Genomic DNA, 15,448 nt, shown 5'->3' on the forward strand with positions numbered 1-15,448 from the left:
CCTGCTGTATCAGGGGAGCGCCATGCGGCCTTCTGCTGTATCTGGGGAGTGCCGCATGACCCGTCTGTATCTGAGGAGCCCTATGCGGCCCCCTGCTGTATCTTGGGAGCTACATGCGGCCCCCTGCTGTATCTGGGGAGCTACGTGAGGCCCCCTGCTGTATCTGGGAAGCTACGTGAGACCCCCTGCTGTATCTGGGGAGCTACGTGCGGCCTCATGTTGTATACAGATCATTAAGTGGGGCTCATGCTGTATATAGATGGCTATGTGCAGACTCATCCTGTATATAGATGGCTACGTGCGGCCTCATGCTGTATATAGATGGCTACATGCGCTCTCATGCTGTATATAGATGGCTATGTGCGGCCTCATGCTTTATATAGATGGCCATGTGCGGCCTCATGCTGTATATAGATGGCTACGTGCAGCCTCATGCTGTATATAGATGGCTATGGGGGGCTCATACTGTATCTAGGAGGCGATATGGTGGCTGATACTGTATATAGGGAGTTATGTGGGTGCTCATACTGTATATAGGGAGCCATGTAGGGTTTATACTGTATATAGGGGGATTATTTGGAAGCTCATATGTTTGTAGAAGGCTATGTGGGGGCTCATATTGCATGTAGGGTCACATACTGTATTTAGGGGGATGTCAGCATACTTAATTGTATTCAATATTAAGTCATACAATTCATGTAAAAAATAATTATAAATAATATGTTAATATTGAGCAGAATTAATTTCAGCCTATCGGTTCGACCTCCACAACAATCAACAATGTGGCCCCTTGAGGAAATGTATTTCCCACCCTTGTTCTATTTTGTATAGCGCTATGTTATGCATAGTCCTGTACCCAAGGGGAAAATTTGCACGCCACTATCTGTCTTTTTCCATTTACAGATCTGCACCAGAGAACCTGTATGTTACCCACAAGAACTATCACATGATTTATCAAAGGGGGATCATGTCACATATCAGGTGATACATCAGGTATCGGGGCCTTGGCTACTCTTAATCCACCCCTGTATATACTGCAGTAACAGCATCTTAATAGTTAAATTTTTTCACACAGTGCAAGCAAGGAGGGTCAGTATTAAACCCCTCATTGCTAATTATGAAACTAAAATAAAATACTGATTTCAAAGCTTGTGTATCACTGAAAATGTGATTCCTGCACTTTAAAAGACACAAGGCAAATTTTTTTCAAAAAGAAATATCCATAATGTTGAAAATTATACATTACTGTTTACCTACAAAATTGTGTACACTGGTTAAAATAATATTTTTAGCCTGCTTTATTGCTCTTATAGTCTAATATTAAACAAGCACTCACGCCACCCAAGTTAAGTGGCCAGTTGCAGATGGTTGCTTTTGGGACATGATTCTACATTGATTTTCTGATGCAATCCCATTTTCTAAACACACATTCCTGTGCTGTTTTTCATGTTAAATATAAAAGGTCTTTTTATTTTTTCTGTTGAATCATTTACTTTAGACACAATACATCCAGTGATCATACTGCCCGCTCTTGTCCCATCTTTTTTTCTAATCATGAACCTACGTGGAGCATATTTTCAGTTTCTTTAAATTACGCTTCAGTTTGGTTAAAGAGGGGAGGATAATCAATATTTAAATAAATAAAAAATGACAACAAAAGTCAAGCATGTCAAGAATGGCTAAGTACGTGTTTTTCTGCCCTTCTCACTCATACTTTATGCTAAATAAATGAAGATTTTTGAAAATTGTATTTCCATTTTTTTTTATCATATGCATTCCATTAACATGTCTATAGATCCTGTGATTTTCTTAAGTCCATGACTTTTTCTTCTACGTGTAACAATTTCAATGTTGGGGAGTGTATTTGCCAATAGTCATGCTGTTTGCTCACATTTTTTAATCCCTTACTTACCGGGGACGTATTAGTACGCATATTTGCGTACTGCCCGTTCAGTGAGGGCTGCTGCGCTGAGCCCTCACTGAACGGAGCACATGTCAGCTGATTCTTACAGCTGACATGTGCCCGCAACAGCCGCGGGTGGAATCGCGATCCACCCGCCGCTGTTAACATGTTAAATGCCGCTGTCAATCTCCGACAGCAGCATTTAACGCGCGCTTCCAGGTAGCGCGTCATAAGCCCCGCCCACCGGCGACCCCGTCACGTGATCGCGGGTCGCCGATGGGCGTGCATGACAACCCAGGGTCTGCAGCAGACGCCTGTGGTTGTCATGATCTTGTCGCTATGAGCGCCACCTAGTGGTCGGCGCTCATAGCACAGGACCATTTTTGCTGCATGCAGGGGACCTGCTCGTCCCCTGTATGTAGCATAGGCGATCGGATAGTTGCTCCTTCTAGTCTCCTATGGAGACTATAAAAGCATGCAAAAAGTAAAAAAAAAAAGTTTTTAAAAATATAAAAAAAAATAAAAAAATATAAGTTTAAATCACCTCCCTTTCGCCCCATTCAAAATAAAATATATAAAAAAAAACCCCACAAACACATATTTGGTATCGCCACGTTCAGAATCGCCCGATCTATCAAAATCAAAAAAGAATTAATCCGATCGGTAAACGGCGTAACGAGAAAAAAATTGTAAACGCCAGAATTACGTTTTTTGGTCGCCGCAAAATTGCAATAAAATGCAATAACGGGCGATCAAAACATCGGATCTACCCCAAATGTTATCAATAAAAACGTCAGCCCGGCATGCAAAAAATAAGCCATCAACCAGCCCCAGATCACGAAAAATGGAGACGCTACGGGTCTTAGAAAATGGCGCTATTTTTTTATTTATTTTTTACCAAAGTTTGGAATTTTTTTTCACCACTTAAATATAAAAGAACCTATACATGTTTGGTGTCTATGAACTCGTAATGACCTGGAGAATAAGAATGGCAGGTCAGTTTTAGCATTCAGTGAACGTGGTAAAAAAAATAAATAAAAAACAACTGTGGTATTGCACTTTATTTGCAATTTTACCGCACTTGGAATTTTTTATCCCGTACAGGATATGATAAAACTAGTAATGGCGTTAAAAAGTACAACTCGTCCCGCAAAAAATAAGCCCTCACATGGCCATATTGACCAAAAAATAAAATTGCTATGGCTCTGGGAACAAGGGGAGCAAAAACGAAAATGCAAAAACGAAAAATGCTCCGGGGCTTAAGGGGTTAATTCTTATATTGCAAGCTATTCTTCCTCCATATAAAGACACTAACACATTGTCAATCACAGGAAACATCAGCAAAAAAACTGAAATAAAAAGATTAATGGCTATCTGTCAGCCTGTTGAACTTACAGTATTTGCTTGATAGCCCATAAGCCAACCATTCGGCTTTTTTCAAGATATATAAGAGGTTGCAATGTAAAATAAAATGGCTATGAAAGAAGAATCATCATATAAAATAATGAACCATTTTTAAATGAATATGTGGTCCTATATTTCTATTCTTATCTAATTTTTTGTATGCGTTTTTTAACCGCAAGAGCAGTATATTCTGTACTCCTAATTGCTTTCAATAAACCAAAATTGTGATGTTCTTCATGACACATAGATAACTCAGGATTGGTTTAGATCAATTTAAAAACACAGCTATCACAGATGCAATGGGTCAACTCAGGATGGACGATAAGACACGAGAACATGGTGTAACATTCTGCACAGTGGCTGGATAGCATTGAAATGTTTACATTTTTACAGATTTTCTTCAGTAAAATTTATGCTATAACTATGGTTTTTGTTGATGGAAGAATTTAACACATTTTGCTGTAATGTATCTGATTTACACTGATTAGATCAGTCTGATCAAAATAATTATATACCGAAGTGCAAATATACAGGATCCATCAGATACATAATTTCTACTCACGTACAGCTGTTGATGTTTCCTAATTTCTAATCAGCATAAGATGCAAATTCACAAGGCCAAGTTACAGAATTCTTTAGGGAAATTGTTGAAAACTAGTACATAGGAGAAAAAAAAATTAATCCATTGAACCATCAGATGTCTCACTGTCCAAACCAGTTTAAAAACATTTCTGATGACTGATAAATTCAGTAGCTAAACATTTCTGCACTATTTCTTTCAGAAATGTTGCCAATGCCACAAGTAAAATTTAGGGATGAATGGATTGATGCACAAAGGATAAGCTTTGAGTCGAAAGCTATCAAATTAGCAAGCCCCTGAAAACTTAAATATGTTACAATTTGAGTTGCAAGGATAGCAAAAAAAATCCAGGCACCATTTCACATATGACTATAGACTCTGAGAGTGAGCTAATGTTAATAGTCAAAACTACATGGGCTTCCCCATAATGCCTTTCAATTTTTACATCACAGAGTCTAGCACAGACAATCTTTGGGGGCTATCACAGCCACTATAAAAAATTAAGGATCAGTCAGACAGTCATTTTAGATTTTTTTAGTGTAGAGTTAAGAAGTCAGAGCTCTCAGCTCATTCCAAACTGGAATAGAAAATGACCTTGAGTTGTCCGAAAAGCAAAGTACATTTTAATCAATAGATATTGGAATAAAAATAATTTCCAGAATTGGATGTGTTAAAAAAGTCCCTGTGCTGACATATTCTTCTAAATGTTCCCCTGCTGTGTACTGTGTAATGGCTGTGTCTGACCATGCAGGAACATGGTCTGATCATACCACAGCTCCTGGGCAATGGGAAAAGCAAAAGAGTATACAGACAGGAAAGCATAGGATTGCAGCAGATTCTTTCTATGAAGTAAAGATTTTGTTGCTTCTTTTTAAACAGGCAGGGATATGTCTTACTTCACGGAAAGCTGCAGCTTTGATCCCGTGCTGCCCTGTCTGTATACTCTCTTTTGCTTCCTCCCCTGCCCAGGAGTTGTGGTATATCTGACCATGTGCCTGTATGGTAAGACATAACCATTATGCAGTACATTGGAGGGGCACATTTATCAATTTAAAGATTCTAGTAATATGAGAAGGTGCTGTGCCTGCATAGTCAGTGCCATACTCAGGAGGGCAATTTAATAACCCTGTATTCGAATTTGGCTACTAAAGAAAACTTATGAAATTAAGACTTGTGCATCACAGAAAGTGTATTTTCTGGCTTGTGGAACAAATGACCAAAATTTCAATTCATATTTAAAAAAAAAAAACAATAGAAAAAATCCCCAAATCGAGAAAGCTAAACACGACTCTATGCCTCACAAAGTGTGGGTGTTGTAGTAACCAATATATTATTTTTTTGCACATTTTCATGTTGTAATAGTCCAATATTTAAGGTCCTTGCTTCTTCATTTAGAAAAGAAAAAGTCTCTTGATACTCCCCAAACAGGGATTAGTTTTGCAACTGTATGTGAAAAAACACCAGCTTCTTCCATTTGCACAGTCTTTGAATCCTCAAAAGGGATATATTTTAGATTGCTATTAAATAGGCCACTGTCTACCACCGGTTACCATCTGTTTACCCCTAGCCAGATAGGATGTGGATAGTTGGACATTAATATGCTGTGTTTACATTATAGAGATAAAAAGGGGTTTATTACAATCTTAGGAGATCTTAGAGTGTTATATGTGTATTTTTCAAGCAAAGAGAGGCTTTGCAGTACTGAGATTCATTGCAAATCAAATATTGGGGGAAAATTTGTCGAACCCAGAAAATTTGAATTTCAAACTATCCGCTAATCTCTATTATTTATGCAAGTAATTTTCAATTTTTGGCATGTGTAATTCATATATCTTCTGCTTCATATAATAAGCACCAATCACTGTCAGCTGTGGGACAAGCTCTGATGGTGACCCAAGCTCTATCCCTCATTCTTTGGTTCCTGATGTTCAGCACTGTAGTTGTCTAGTGGATTGTTTAGATGGGGTTGTCCTGTCTAAAACTTCAAGTCTACAGTCACTATGTGTGACTGTATACTTGTGAATCCTCCCATCACACACTGCTCACTGTCAGGATTCTCCAGTGTCAGTGCCGGCAGGGGGTGTTCATTTGTATTTGTAAGTGTATAAGATTCCCATAGTTCTGGACACTTTCCGGCTAGACTGTATCCGATCTTGCTTAATACACTTGCAATGAGTGAGGTCAGATAAAATCTAGATGGCACATGACCACATGTATACAAATCACATACTTGCGATCACACCCCCTCTGCTCCCGATGTTGGTACTGAAGAATTCCCACAACCCGCAGTGTGCACAAGATATTCACCTTGACTCACAGTGACTGCAGACTTGTAGTTTTAGACTGGACAACCACTTTAATTACAAACTTAATTTGCCAGTGCTGCATTTATTCTATGCCATACTATTTGAAATAATTGATAGAACTTTTGAAGGTAAAACCTTGCTTTTTCTATAGTTTATTTTTTAAACCCATGAATCTGTGAATTCTTTGCCACATCCCCTTCCTCTACAAGCACCTTCTCTGTCTGAGCCCCTCAATGCAGCCATAATCTGTGTCCAAGTGAAATGTGTCCCAAATAAATTGTAATGAGCTTTAGTAAGTTTTTTATTAGAAACCTTATTAAAATTAATTAAGCAGTTGATGTATTTGTAAATGTTAAAAGATGACTTTATTTAAATTGCAAACATCTTTTTTCGTAGATGAAGTTAATATCATCCAAGATCTAAGCATTGAAGAATTATATCCAGAATCATTTGGGTTTCTGACTTATCAGGGATCGATGACCATTCCTCCTTGTTATGAGACTGCAACTTGGATCATAATCGATAGACCTTTAAATATCACTTCAATGCAGGTAAAGAGTTTCCAAAGTTTCTTTGTAAATTTTGCCATACAAAGTTATTTTGTTAGGAATATAAAGTTTTGAAATTCACTGTGTAACATAAGTGCTACATTTTGGGGTAATGAATTTCTTAACACTTTTATATTGGTTGTAACTTGGATTTCTAATTTTGCATTGCAAAGAGTGATTGGAGTGCAGAGTATAGAGCATAAACTTATGTCCGGCTTGAAAAATTGTTCACATTAAAATATATAGTTGTGTGCTCATTAAGAGGTTCAACAGTTTACATCACTTTTACCCTGCTTATAAGTTATATAGTCACTTGTAGTCTTGACATGTGGAGGAAACTACTCCCCATCACTTCTGCGTCAAGAAGTCATCAGATCAGGTGACCAAAGGGGTTACCAGCGTCCCAGTTCCCTGATGTCTGCTTTGTCATTGCTTTAGTTACATAATTTGATGACTTCTAAACCCAGAAGCGATTAAAGCAATTTCCTCCCTATGGCAGCTAAAAAAGATTATAGATTGGCACAAAATTAACTAAAAGTGATAAAGACGGTAGAAATTGTTAATGATAGTATATTGGACAGCTGAAAATTTTATTGTGAACCAACATCTTGAAAGATTTTTTTTTTAAATTAGACAACCCATTTTTAATATAAAATAGCATTCAGCAAGCTCCTCACCCGCCTATAGTACTGACTATTGAATGTAATTAAAATAATCATTTAAATTATCTGTTTTATTATAATTTAGTGCAGATGCTCTCAGGTGCTACCTATTTGAGTATAACCAGCAGGCTCATGACTTTTGCCATCAATTAATAGCCTAAGTGGATGATTTCCCAGATTACTACCTTCACCACTTAGGCTTAGTAGGTATGATGAAAGTAATACATCATGTGACCTCCTTAGCCACGGATTGGCTGCAGTGGTCATTCTGTCAATATATGAGAGCACCACTGGAGTTTCTGCATTGGATGGCTAAGTAGGGTTAATCAAAAATTTGATTATATTACACATTGGTTATATTAAAACTAGTAATGAGCGAATATGTTTGGTTAACCCTTTCGGCGACAATTTTCAACGTACTCGGTGATATGTTTGAATCACTCCTGTGTGCATGATTTGCGACTGACAGCATTAATACATGTGAGGAATGCTTAAGAAATGAGCATTCTTCACATGTATTAAAGCTTATTCGCCGAAAGGGTTAACCGAACATACTCGCTCATCACTACTTAAAACATCTGCTGGTCGCCTTGTCTTATCAGTACTTTCCGCACAAGTTCGCTGTCTCATCATTCACCCATGATGAGGTTTAAATGTGTTACGTTAGTTCATTTGTGATTGCAGTTGGCTCACATGTGATTTGCAGGAAAGAAAAGCAGAATCCAGTGATTTGTTTTTTGTGGTCTGACGATCTATGTGGTAGAGAAAATATGTAGCGAAAAACGTGGTACCCAATATTAGAATATAATTAGCAAAAGATAAAACAATGTCTCTTTATTATACCTTATTTAAAACAGCTGGATGCTGGATAATACTAGACACAAAGCATGTAAAAAGACACACATAGTGTACTGATTGAAAAATGATCACAAATGTTAGGTCAGCCTAATTGAGACTTGACCTGACTAAACAAAATGGTATAATGTGGTGGAATCCTTAACAATATAAAGCCCTCCAGGCAAATATGTGTCTCACCAATGGTCATAAGGACCCATACAATGTGAAAATCATGTGACACATACTGTTAAGTGTCAGGTGGTTGCTGGACCTGAAATTGGGTCAGAATCATCAGTGGATTCTGTGGTCTCCCATTCTGGTCCAGCCAGGACAGATGCTGCTTAGCATCATCATTGGTCCCAATGCCTAGCCAGTGCATGAGATGTACAGGCTGTCTCTTGGGTCTTTCTTCCTAGTAGTGATAAGCATAGGTTGTGGAGGGGAACAGGGCTGCTGCAGTCTAAGTCCAGGATGCACTGCACTGAGCATGCCCGTGTCATGGCGGACCTTGATTGGTGGTTTGGTATCAGCTGATCCGGTGACCCGGCACCACCTGATTGGTCGTGGGTGACGTCTTCAGTAGTGTGACCAATAATGCGACGGTGGGCAGGGCTTAGTCTTTAAATAGCCCGCCCACAAGCATGGCGGGGTGCTCTGATCATTGAGCTTAGGTTGTGTTCCTGCGTGGACGCTTTGCTGTTTGGCTCCACATGCTCTCTAGCTGCTCTCTCCGTGACCTGCTGATTCCAGAGTTCGCTCAGCTGATTAGCACAGGTCGCTTAGGTAGGTTTAGCGGCGCTTAGGCAGGTTTAGTGGGGCTTAGGGAGACTTAGCTGGGGGAGGCAGGTAGTTCCCGTTTGGTAGTCTGGCTCCGGCAAGGAGGTTGCTATAGACCTCGAGCAGACTACGGGCTCCGTATCCCTGGCACCGCCTGTTAGCTACGTGAGAGTTACTCCGCAGTCCGGTCCCACACCGGCTGGAGCACGTACATGCCAGCGTGAGTCACACATACTTCCTAGCGCCTGCTGCGTAGCCTCTGTGCAGTTAACAGGGCTACGACTACGATTATTTGTGGCACATCTCTTGTGTAGTTAATGGAGATAGTGCGAATCCCTTTTCCCGTCCAGGTGTGTTGTAACACTGGAGGAATTTACACTTTAAGTTGATTGCCTTACACTCTTACCCTGTGGGTGTTCGGTCGCAAGTCTTCGTGGCTGCATCGCGGACCCCGGGGTTCAGTTGCCTATCACTTTAATAAAGTTGTTGCAACCGTCCGCCTAACAGTATCAGAGCGTCAGGGTCTTGCCGAACATGGCTGAGAACAAGCAACTGCAGCGCTATATACAGCAACTTGAGGCCAGACTTAGGACTCTGGTACAAACTTCCCCCCGGTGGCTGATATCACTGCAGTAGCGACCCAGGCAGCTTCTCAGGCGGCCAATCTGGTTAACACGCTGCGGTGAATGCTGCGGCAGCTGCAATTGCCCCATTACCCCGTTTTGCTTTCCTGGAAAAAATTTCTGGCGACAGCCAATCCTGCAGAGGTTTTATCAATCTGTGCTCCATTCAGTTATAGATGATGGAAGCACGGTTCCCCTCTGAAAGGGCCAAAGTGGGTTTTGTCATCTCGTTACTTTCTCACAGGGCCTTAGAGTGGGCTATCCCTATGTGGGAGTGGAGTGACCCGGTAGTGGCTAATGCGGGTCTCTTTCTTAGAGCCCTAAAGACTGTTTACCTACTGTAGGTCCTCAGGTCACACATGATACGGCTCTTAAGCTATTTGCATTGGTCCAGGGTTCGGCCACCGCCAGCCACTATGCCATCCAGTTCAGAACCTTAGTGGCTGAACTGGATTGGTCTAAGCGGTCGCTAATCCCGGTGTTCTGGAAGCGTCTGGCTGGGTATACTAAAAATGCTCTATCTACCAGAGAGATTCCAACCTCCCTGGAGGAGTTAATCTCTCTCGCTAACCGAATAGATTTGCGTCATGCAGAACACAAGTTAGAGCTGGAGGTCTCCAGACCTCAGTTACGGTGTTAGGAGGGCGGTTGCAGACAACTTTATTTTAATGGAACGCAACCGACCCCGGGGTCCGCAATGCAGCCTAATGGACTGCTGCCGAACACTTTCCGGGTGGAAAGGACAACTAAACTGATAACCCGTCCGTGTTAACAGCACACCGGACCGGGTAAAGCGATACGCTCTATCTCCGTAAACTGCACGGAGGGAGAGCGACCGACCTGTCAACTATCTTAGCCCTTCGTGTTAATGCACTCGGAAGGGTAAGATGGTTCGCACAATCTCCAAGAACCGCAGGGAGACGTGCGACCGTTGGAGAAGCAGTAGCCCTGTCTTTGATACAGGCGCTACGCTATGGGGAATGGCGCTAAAACGGTTCACACATATACCGCTCGGACCATACAGATCTACCATCTCTAATTGTACCAAAAAATAGAACAGTGCACATTGAAGGCTACCTGGTCATATAGTTACAGCAATATATCTGAGTCAGTGGGTACAGCTACCTCTCACAAACTGCTGTACATCCACACAATCACTAGCTTTGCGAAAAAATAAGAGACATTCATAGCTCCCGACGCGTTTCTCCTTCATCATCAGGGGAGTTTTTAGCCCATTCATAGCCCAATGTTCTCCGCCATCAGCGTGCGGCGTTTATAAGATACACAGGGACAATCTCTTCTCAACATATGTACCTCTGTGATGGCGCAGAACATTGGGCTATTAATGGGCTATGCACTCCCCTGATGATGAAGGAGAAACGCGTCGGCAGCCCGCCTTTAATATTGGAGCACTGCTAATAATACTGGAAAGCTAATTAGTGGTTTCTTTCTATTAAGCTATGAGTGTCTCTTATTTTTTCACAAATCTAGTGATTGTGTGGATGTACAGCAGTTTGTGAGAGGTAGCTGTATCCACTGACTCATATATTGCTGTGACTATATGATCAGGTAGCCTTCAATGTGCACTGGTCTATTTTTTGGTACAATTAGAGATGGTAGATCTGTATGGTCCGAGTGGTATATGATATTGCCTAACCACTATCCATTATCATACTCTAATAATTATCTGGTATTATCACGCATTTAGTGCGTCGGTCTATGTGTATTGTCTTTTAATTTGTGGTAGTGTATGTGTCACATGATTTTCACATTGTATGGGTCCTTATGACCATTGGTGAGACACATATTTGCCTGGAGGGCTTTATATTGTTTGGGGTTCCAACTGATGATCTATGTGGTGCTTATGTTTATAGAAGACTGGGTATAGTATATAGAACTTGTTTTGTCATGAAAAAGTGTATATGAATGGATAGAGAAGTTTACAGAAGATCGCAAAAGCGTCAGCCATAAAGGAGCTGGACACCTGTCAATGTCCACAACTGATGCCAAAGGTTTTAAAGCATCGTTTCTACAGTTCTCATCTTGCTTAATTTGACTAACATCTGTTTGGTCTCCCTAAAGAAGTCCTACAAGGATGAAGATTTATGTATGATTAAGTGTTTTCGATCACGATGCTGTTAGGATTCTGTTATTTTTCTGCTGATTGACCACTAGCGACTGCTTTATACACCTTGAGAAATTGTGCAGCACTTCCTCTCCTTCCCATTGGAGGCTACAATTTTGTATCTTGGAATTGGCCTTTACTGAGATGGCCGAGGTTGTTCCCATTAATGCCAACTTGTTTCCTGTTTGGGCCTACTTAAGAACATATGGAACTGTAACTCAATGCTTAAGTATTGTGTCTTGCTTTCAATCTAGCTTCATTCTCCATGCCCTGCAAACTGTCTTAGCCAGACTGTTTCTATTCTATTTGGGATTTCTTCTATAATTTCAAGTACTACTTCCAAAGACTTTAACTACAGCTTACTCTTCTGACCATTGGATTCCAGCAGTGCCCACCAGAATCATAACAGGTGCATAAATGGGTCACAGCTCAACTCATCACATGTTTTAATGAGGGAATGAGTAATCTTGTTGACATATGGGGAAAGTGTATTGAAAAACAGGTAGATTATGCTGAAAAATTATGGATTTTCCATTTCTGTAAGTGGATTAAAATATATTCTTCAGAAAAAGTATGGGTGATTTTTAACCACTCCCCCATCAGTCATTTAAAGCTGTCCTAAAAAACCCTAAACCTAACTACTGTGAATCTACATTAAGAAGCTAGAAAACGCAGAATTTTGGACCAAATTATAAAAAGGCAAATATACTCAAGGGTATTGAAATATTTTAATTAAATAAGATTCAATGGATAATGAGTTTCTATAACTATATTTTAGAAATTTCTATTGGTTTCTTGATTTTTTTGGATGCATGGAGTTTAAAATTTCAACAGTAAGTAAAAATTATTTTGGTTTGCTATTGTTATTTATTCTATTTTATGGAAAAATTAGTTTTCATGCTAATTATAAATAGTTTAAATGTACACCGCAAGTTGGAAGTGGGTGTATGAAGCAGGCTCATGGGGTGAACTGGTGCAATGGCTTTGTGTTACAACCAGCATCTGCTTCCCGGGCGGCATGAAGTGCCAACGATTGCTAATCTGTTAAATGCCGCTGTCAAACTCTGACAGTGGCATTAACAACAAGCTGGTATGGAGGCGCTGCACCCATCGGCGTGACTGTGATGTGATTGCGGGTCGCCGATGGGTAGCTATGACAATCTGTGACCGGGCTTCAAAGAAGACTATGACTTTTGCTATATGCAGCAATACTGTGGCATTGCTGTATATCGTACAAGTGATCAGACATTCACATGTTCAAGTCCCCTAATGTAACTAACAAGTACAATGAAAAGTAAACAAAAAGTTTTAAAAAATATGAAAAAGTAAAAAAACATAAAAGTTCAAATCACCCCCACTTCACCGCATTAAAAATTAAGATAATAACAAATAAAAAAAATACACATATGTGGTATCACCACGTTCAGAAAAGTCTGCTCTATCAAACTATAAATATAATTAACCCGATTGGTAAACACCGTAAATGGTAAAAAATAAAGAATGCCAAAATTCAGTTTTTTGGTCACTGCAATGCCACAAAAAATGCAGTAACTAGCTATCAAATATAGAAATAGGGAGGATTCCCCTGAAACGACAGTTACACTTTTAAAATGCAAAAAGTTTAAAGTGTTACTGTTGTTTCAGTACAACTTGCAGAAGAACATATCTATCTCTAGCTCCTCCATCCTCTTCCACCTTCCCCTCTTCTAAGACTCTTATAAGCACCAAGCAGCACCTTCTCTCAGTACTGTGAAAATCTGTCTTTACTGAACACAGATTTGACCACTGAGTAGAGTTTACAGAGAAAAGATCAGTCGTGGGGGAGAAAGAAGCAGATTTTTCCAATATAATATATTTCATTGTTTCTTATCTTCTGGCATACTATTGATTTATAAGAAATAAATAAATAAAACAAATGTTACCCTTTAGTATCTTTGCATACAATCATATTTTTAAAATCTTAATTATGTAATTATCCACTAGGCTAGCTTGCAGATAATCACTAACTTAATGATTAATCAAAGCATAACGAAAGCTTCTACAAATATATGATACAGTTTGAGCTTTAATTCATTCCTGTGATGCTGAGTCACTACTCATGGGCTAGTCGTGAGACCAGGAAGTCAAGGAATCTGGGGTCAAATACAAGGAGAGTACGTCAAAGGCAAAAGGGTAAGGCAAAAGAATGGTCAGAAGGCAAAGTCTGAGGTCAGAAAGCAAACGTCAGAGTATGTCAAAGACAAAGGGGCAATACAAGAAACTGGTCAAAAGGCAGAGTCCAAGGTCAGCCAACAAAGATCAGGATAGCATAACTTTAAGCACAAGGCACACACACCACTGAGCAAAGCTACTACTGGCAATGGTCTGACCATTGTCAGCCAGCTAAATACCCAGGTAATCAGCTGAGCATACCCCTGCCTCTGATTGGATGGCTGCACTGTCACTCAGAATACTGACAGCCCAGCACACCCCTAATTCTTTAGAGCAGCTGAGCTGTCACTCACTGGGTCCCTAGGGCACCATGACTGGTTAAATCGTGACAATTACCATTTCCAAGATCTTTTCTTCCTTTCAGTGAATGAGAACATTTTGGTATAGTTTTTAAAACTGGAAATTCAAGTCAATTTTAAGAAAATTGTAGGCAGGGATTAGCCAAAAAATTCTAATAGTTGGGATATCTATTCATAGTTGTCTTTTACATATGTTCTTCTGCACAAAATATATTTTAAAATTAAAATGGCCATGTGCTTCTCTCTGAGATTTTATCTCCTGTATGAAATGTAAGACAATAAAGTAAAAATAAAGTCTCACTTCGATTTTAGAGACTTAGTTCCCGATTCATTAAGACCAGCTGAAACCACGCCTGTCTTGATGAGTCAAACAATCCTGATTCATTAAGAGGTGCATGCCTCTCCATAAAGCTTTCTCCACTCCAGGCCCTGTCCCACCCTTGTCCTGTCCCATTTATATAAGATGGCAAAACTGGAAGAGACTAGTGTAAACTGTCAAAAGTTGCAACTTTTTTTTCTAATTCAGCAATTTGCAAATATTTTGCTACTTTTCAAAGCCATTTACTATAGATTTCTGGTGTAATTGCTTTAATGAATTATGGCCAATATCATTCTAATATAAGAAAATATTTAACTTTTTCAAACAATCTGATTCTTTATTCATGTCATTATCCAAATTGCTTAAAGAGAACCTGTTACCGGGAATATGTAATCCATTCTGCGGGCAGCATGTTGTAGAACAGGAGGACTTGAGTGATTGATATATATCTTTGTGAGAAAAGAATCAGTATAACCCACGTTTTAGTCATTTAAACATCTGCTTTTTCTGTCATTTTGGGTTCAGTAAGCGGTCCTATCAGTGACTGTCTCTGAATGCACATTTATACAAAGAAAGCTGTCAGTCATTGATGGGACCATCCACTTGACTGAAAATTCCAGAAAGAGCAAAGGATTAAATGATGAAAACATAGGTTACACAGAATTTTTCCTCACAAATCTTTATACCAAACTACCCAGCTCCCCCTACCCTATAACCTGGTGCCTTAAGATTGGACTGCATTTTCTTGGTGACAGGTTCCCTTTAAGCCAATGCCTTTATGTCAGGTTCACTTTACGTTCCCTCTCTCTCACTGAAAAAAATCTATATATACAAATTGTCCAGAAGTACAAACC

The 15,448-nt window shown here is 39.8% G+C and overlaps 1 protein-coding gene across 2 annotated transcripts in view; it reads left to right on the forward strand.

Moving 5' to 3' along the window:
* CA11 (carbonic anhydrase 11) overlaps positions 1-15,448 on the forward strand; it is a 1,198,011-nt gene that overhangs the window by 1,040,671 nt on the left and 141,892 nt on the right. For both annotated transcript variants that reach the window (XM_073657763.1, XM_073657762.1), the window contains one exon: positions 6,590-6,744. In XM_073657763.1, coding sequence (XP_073513864.1) covers positions 6,590-6,744 — 155 coding nt within the window. The remainder of the gene's footprint in view (positions 1-6,589; positions 6,745-15,448) is intronic.

Source organism: Phyllobates terribilis, unplaced genomic scaffold, assembly GCF_046119375.1.
Source record: "Phyllobates terribilis strain yellow unplaced genomic scaffold, ASM4611937v1 Scaffold_12__6_contigs__length_324123572, whole genome shotgun sequence".
In the NCBI taxonomy this organism is placed as follows: Eukaryota; Metazoa; Chordata; class Amphibia; order Anura; family Dendrobatidae; genus Phyllobates; species Phyllobates terribilis.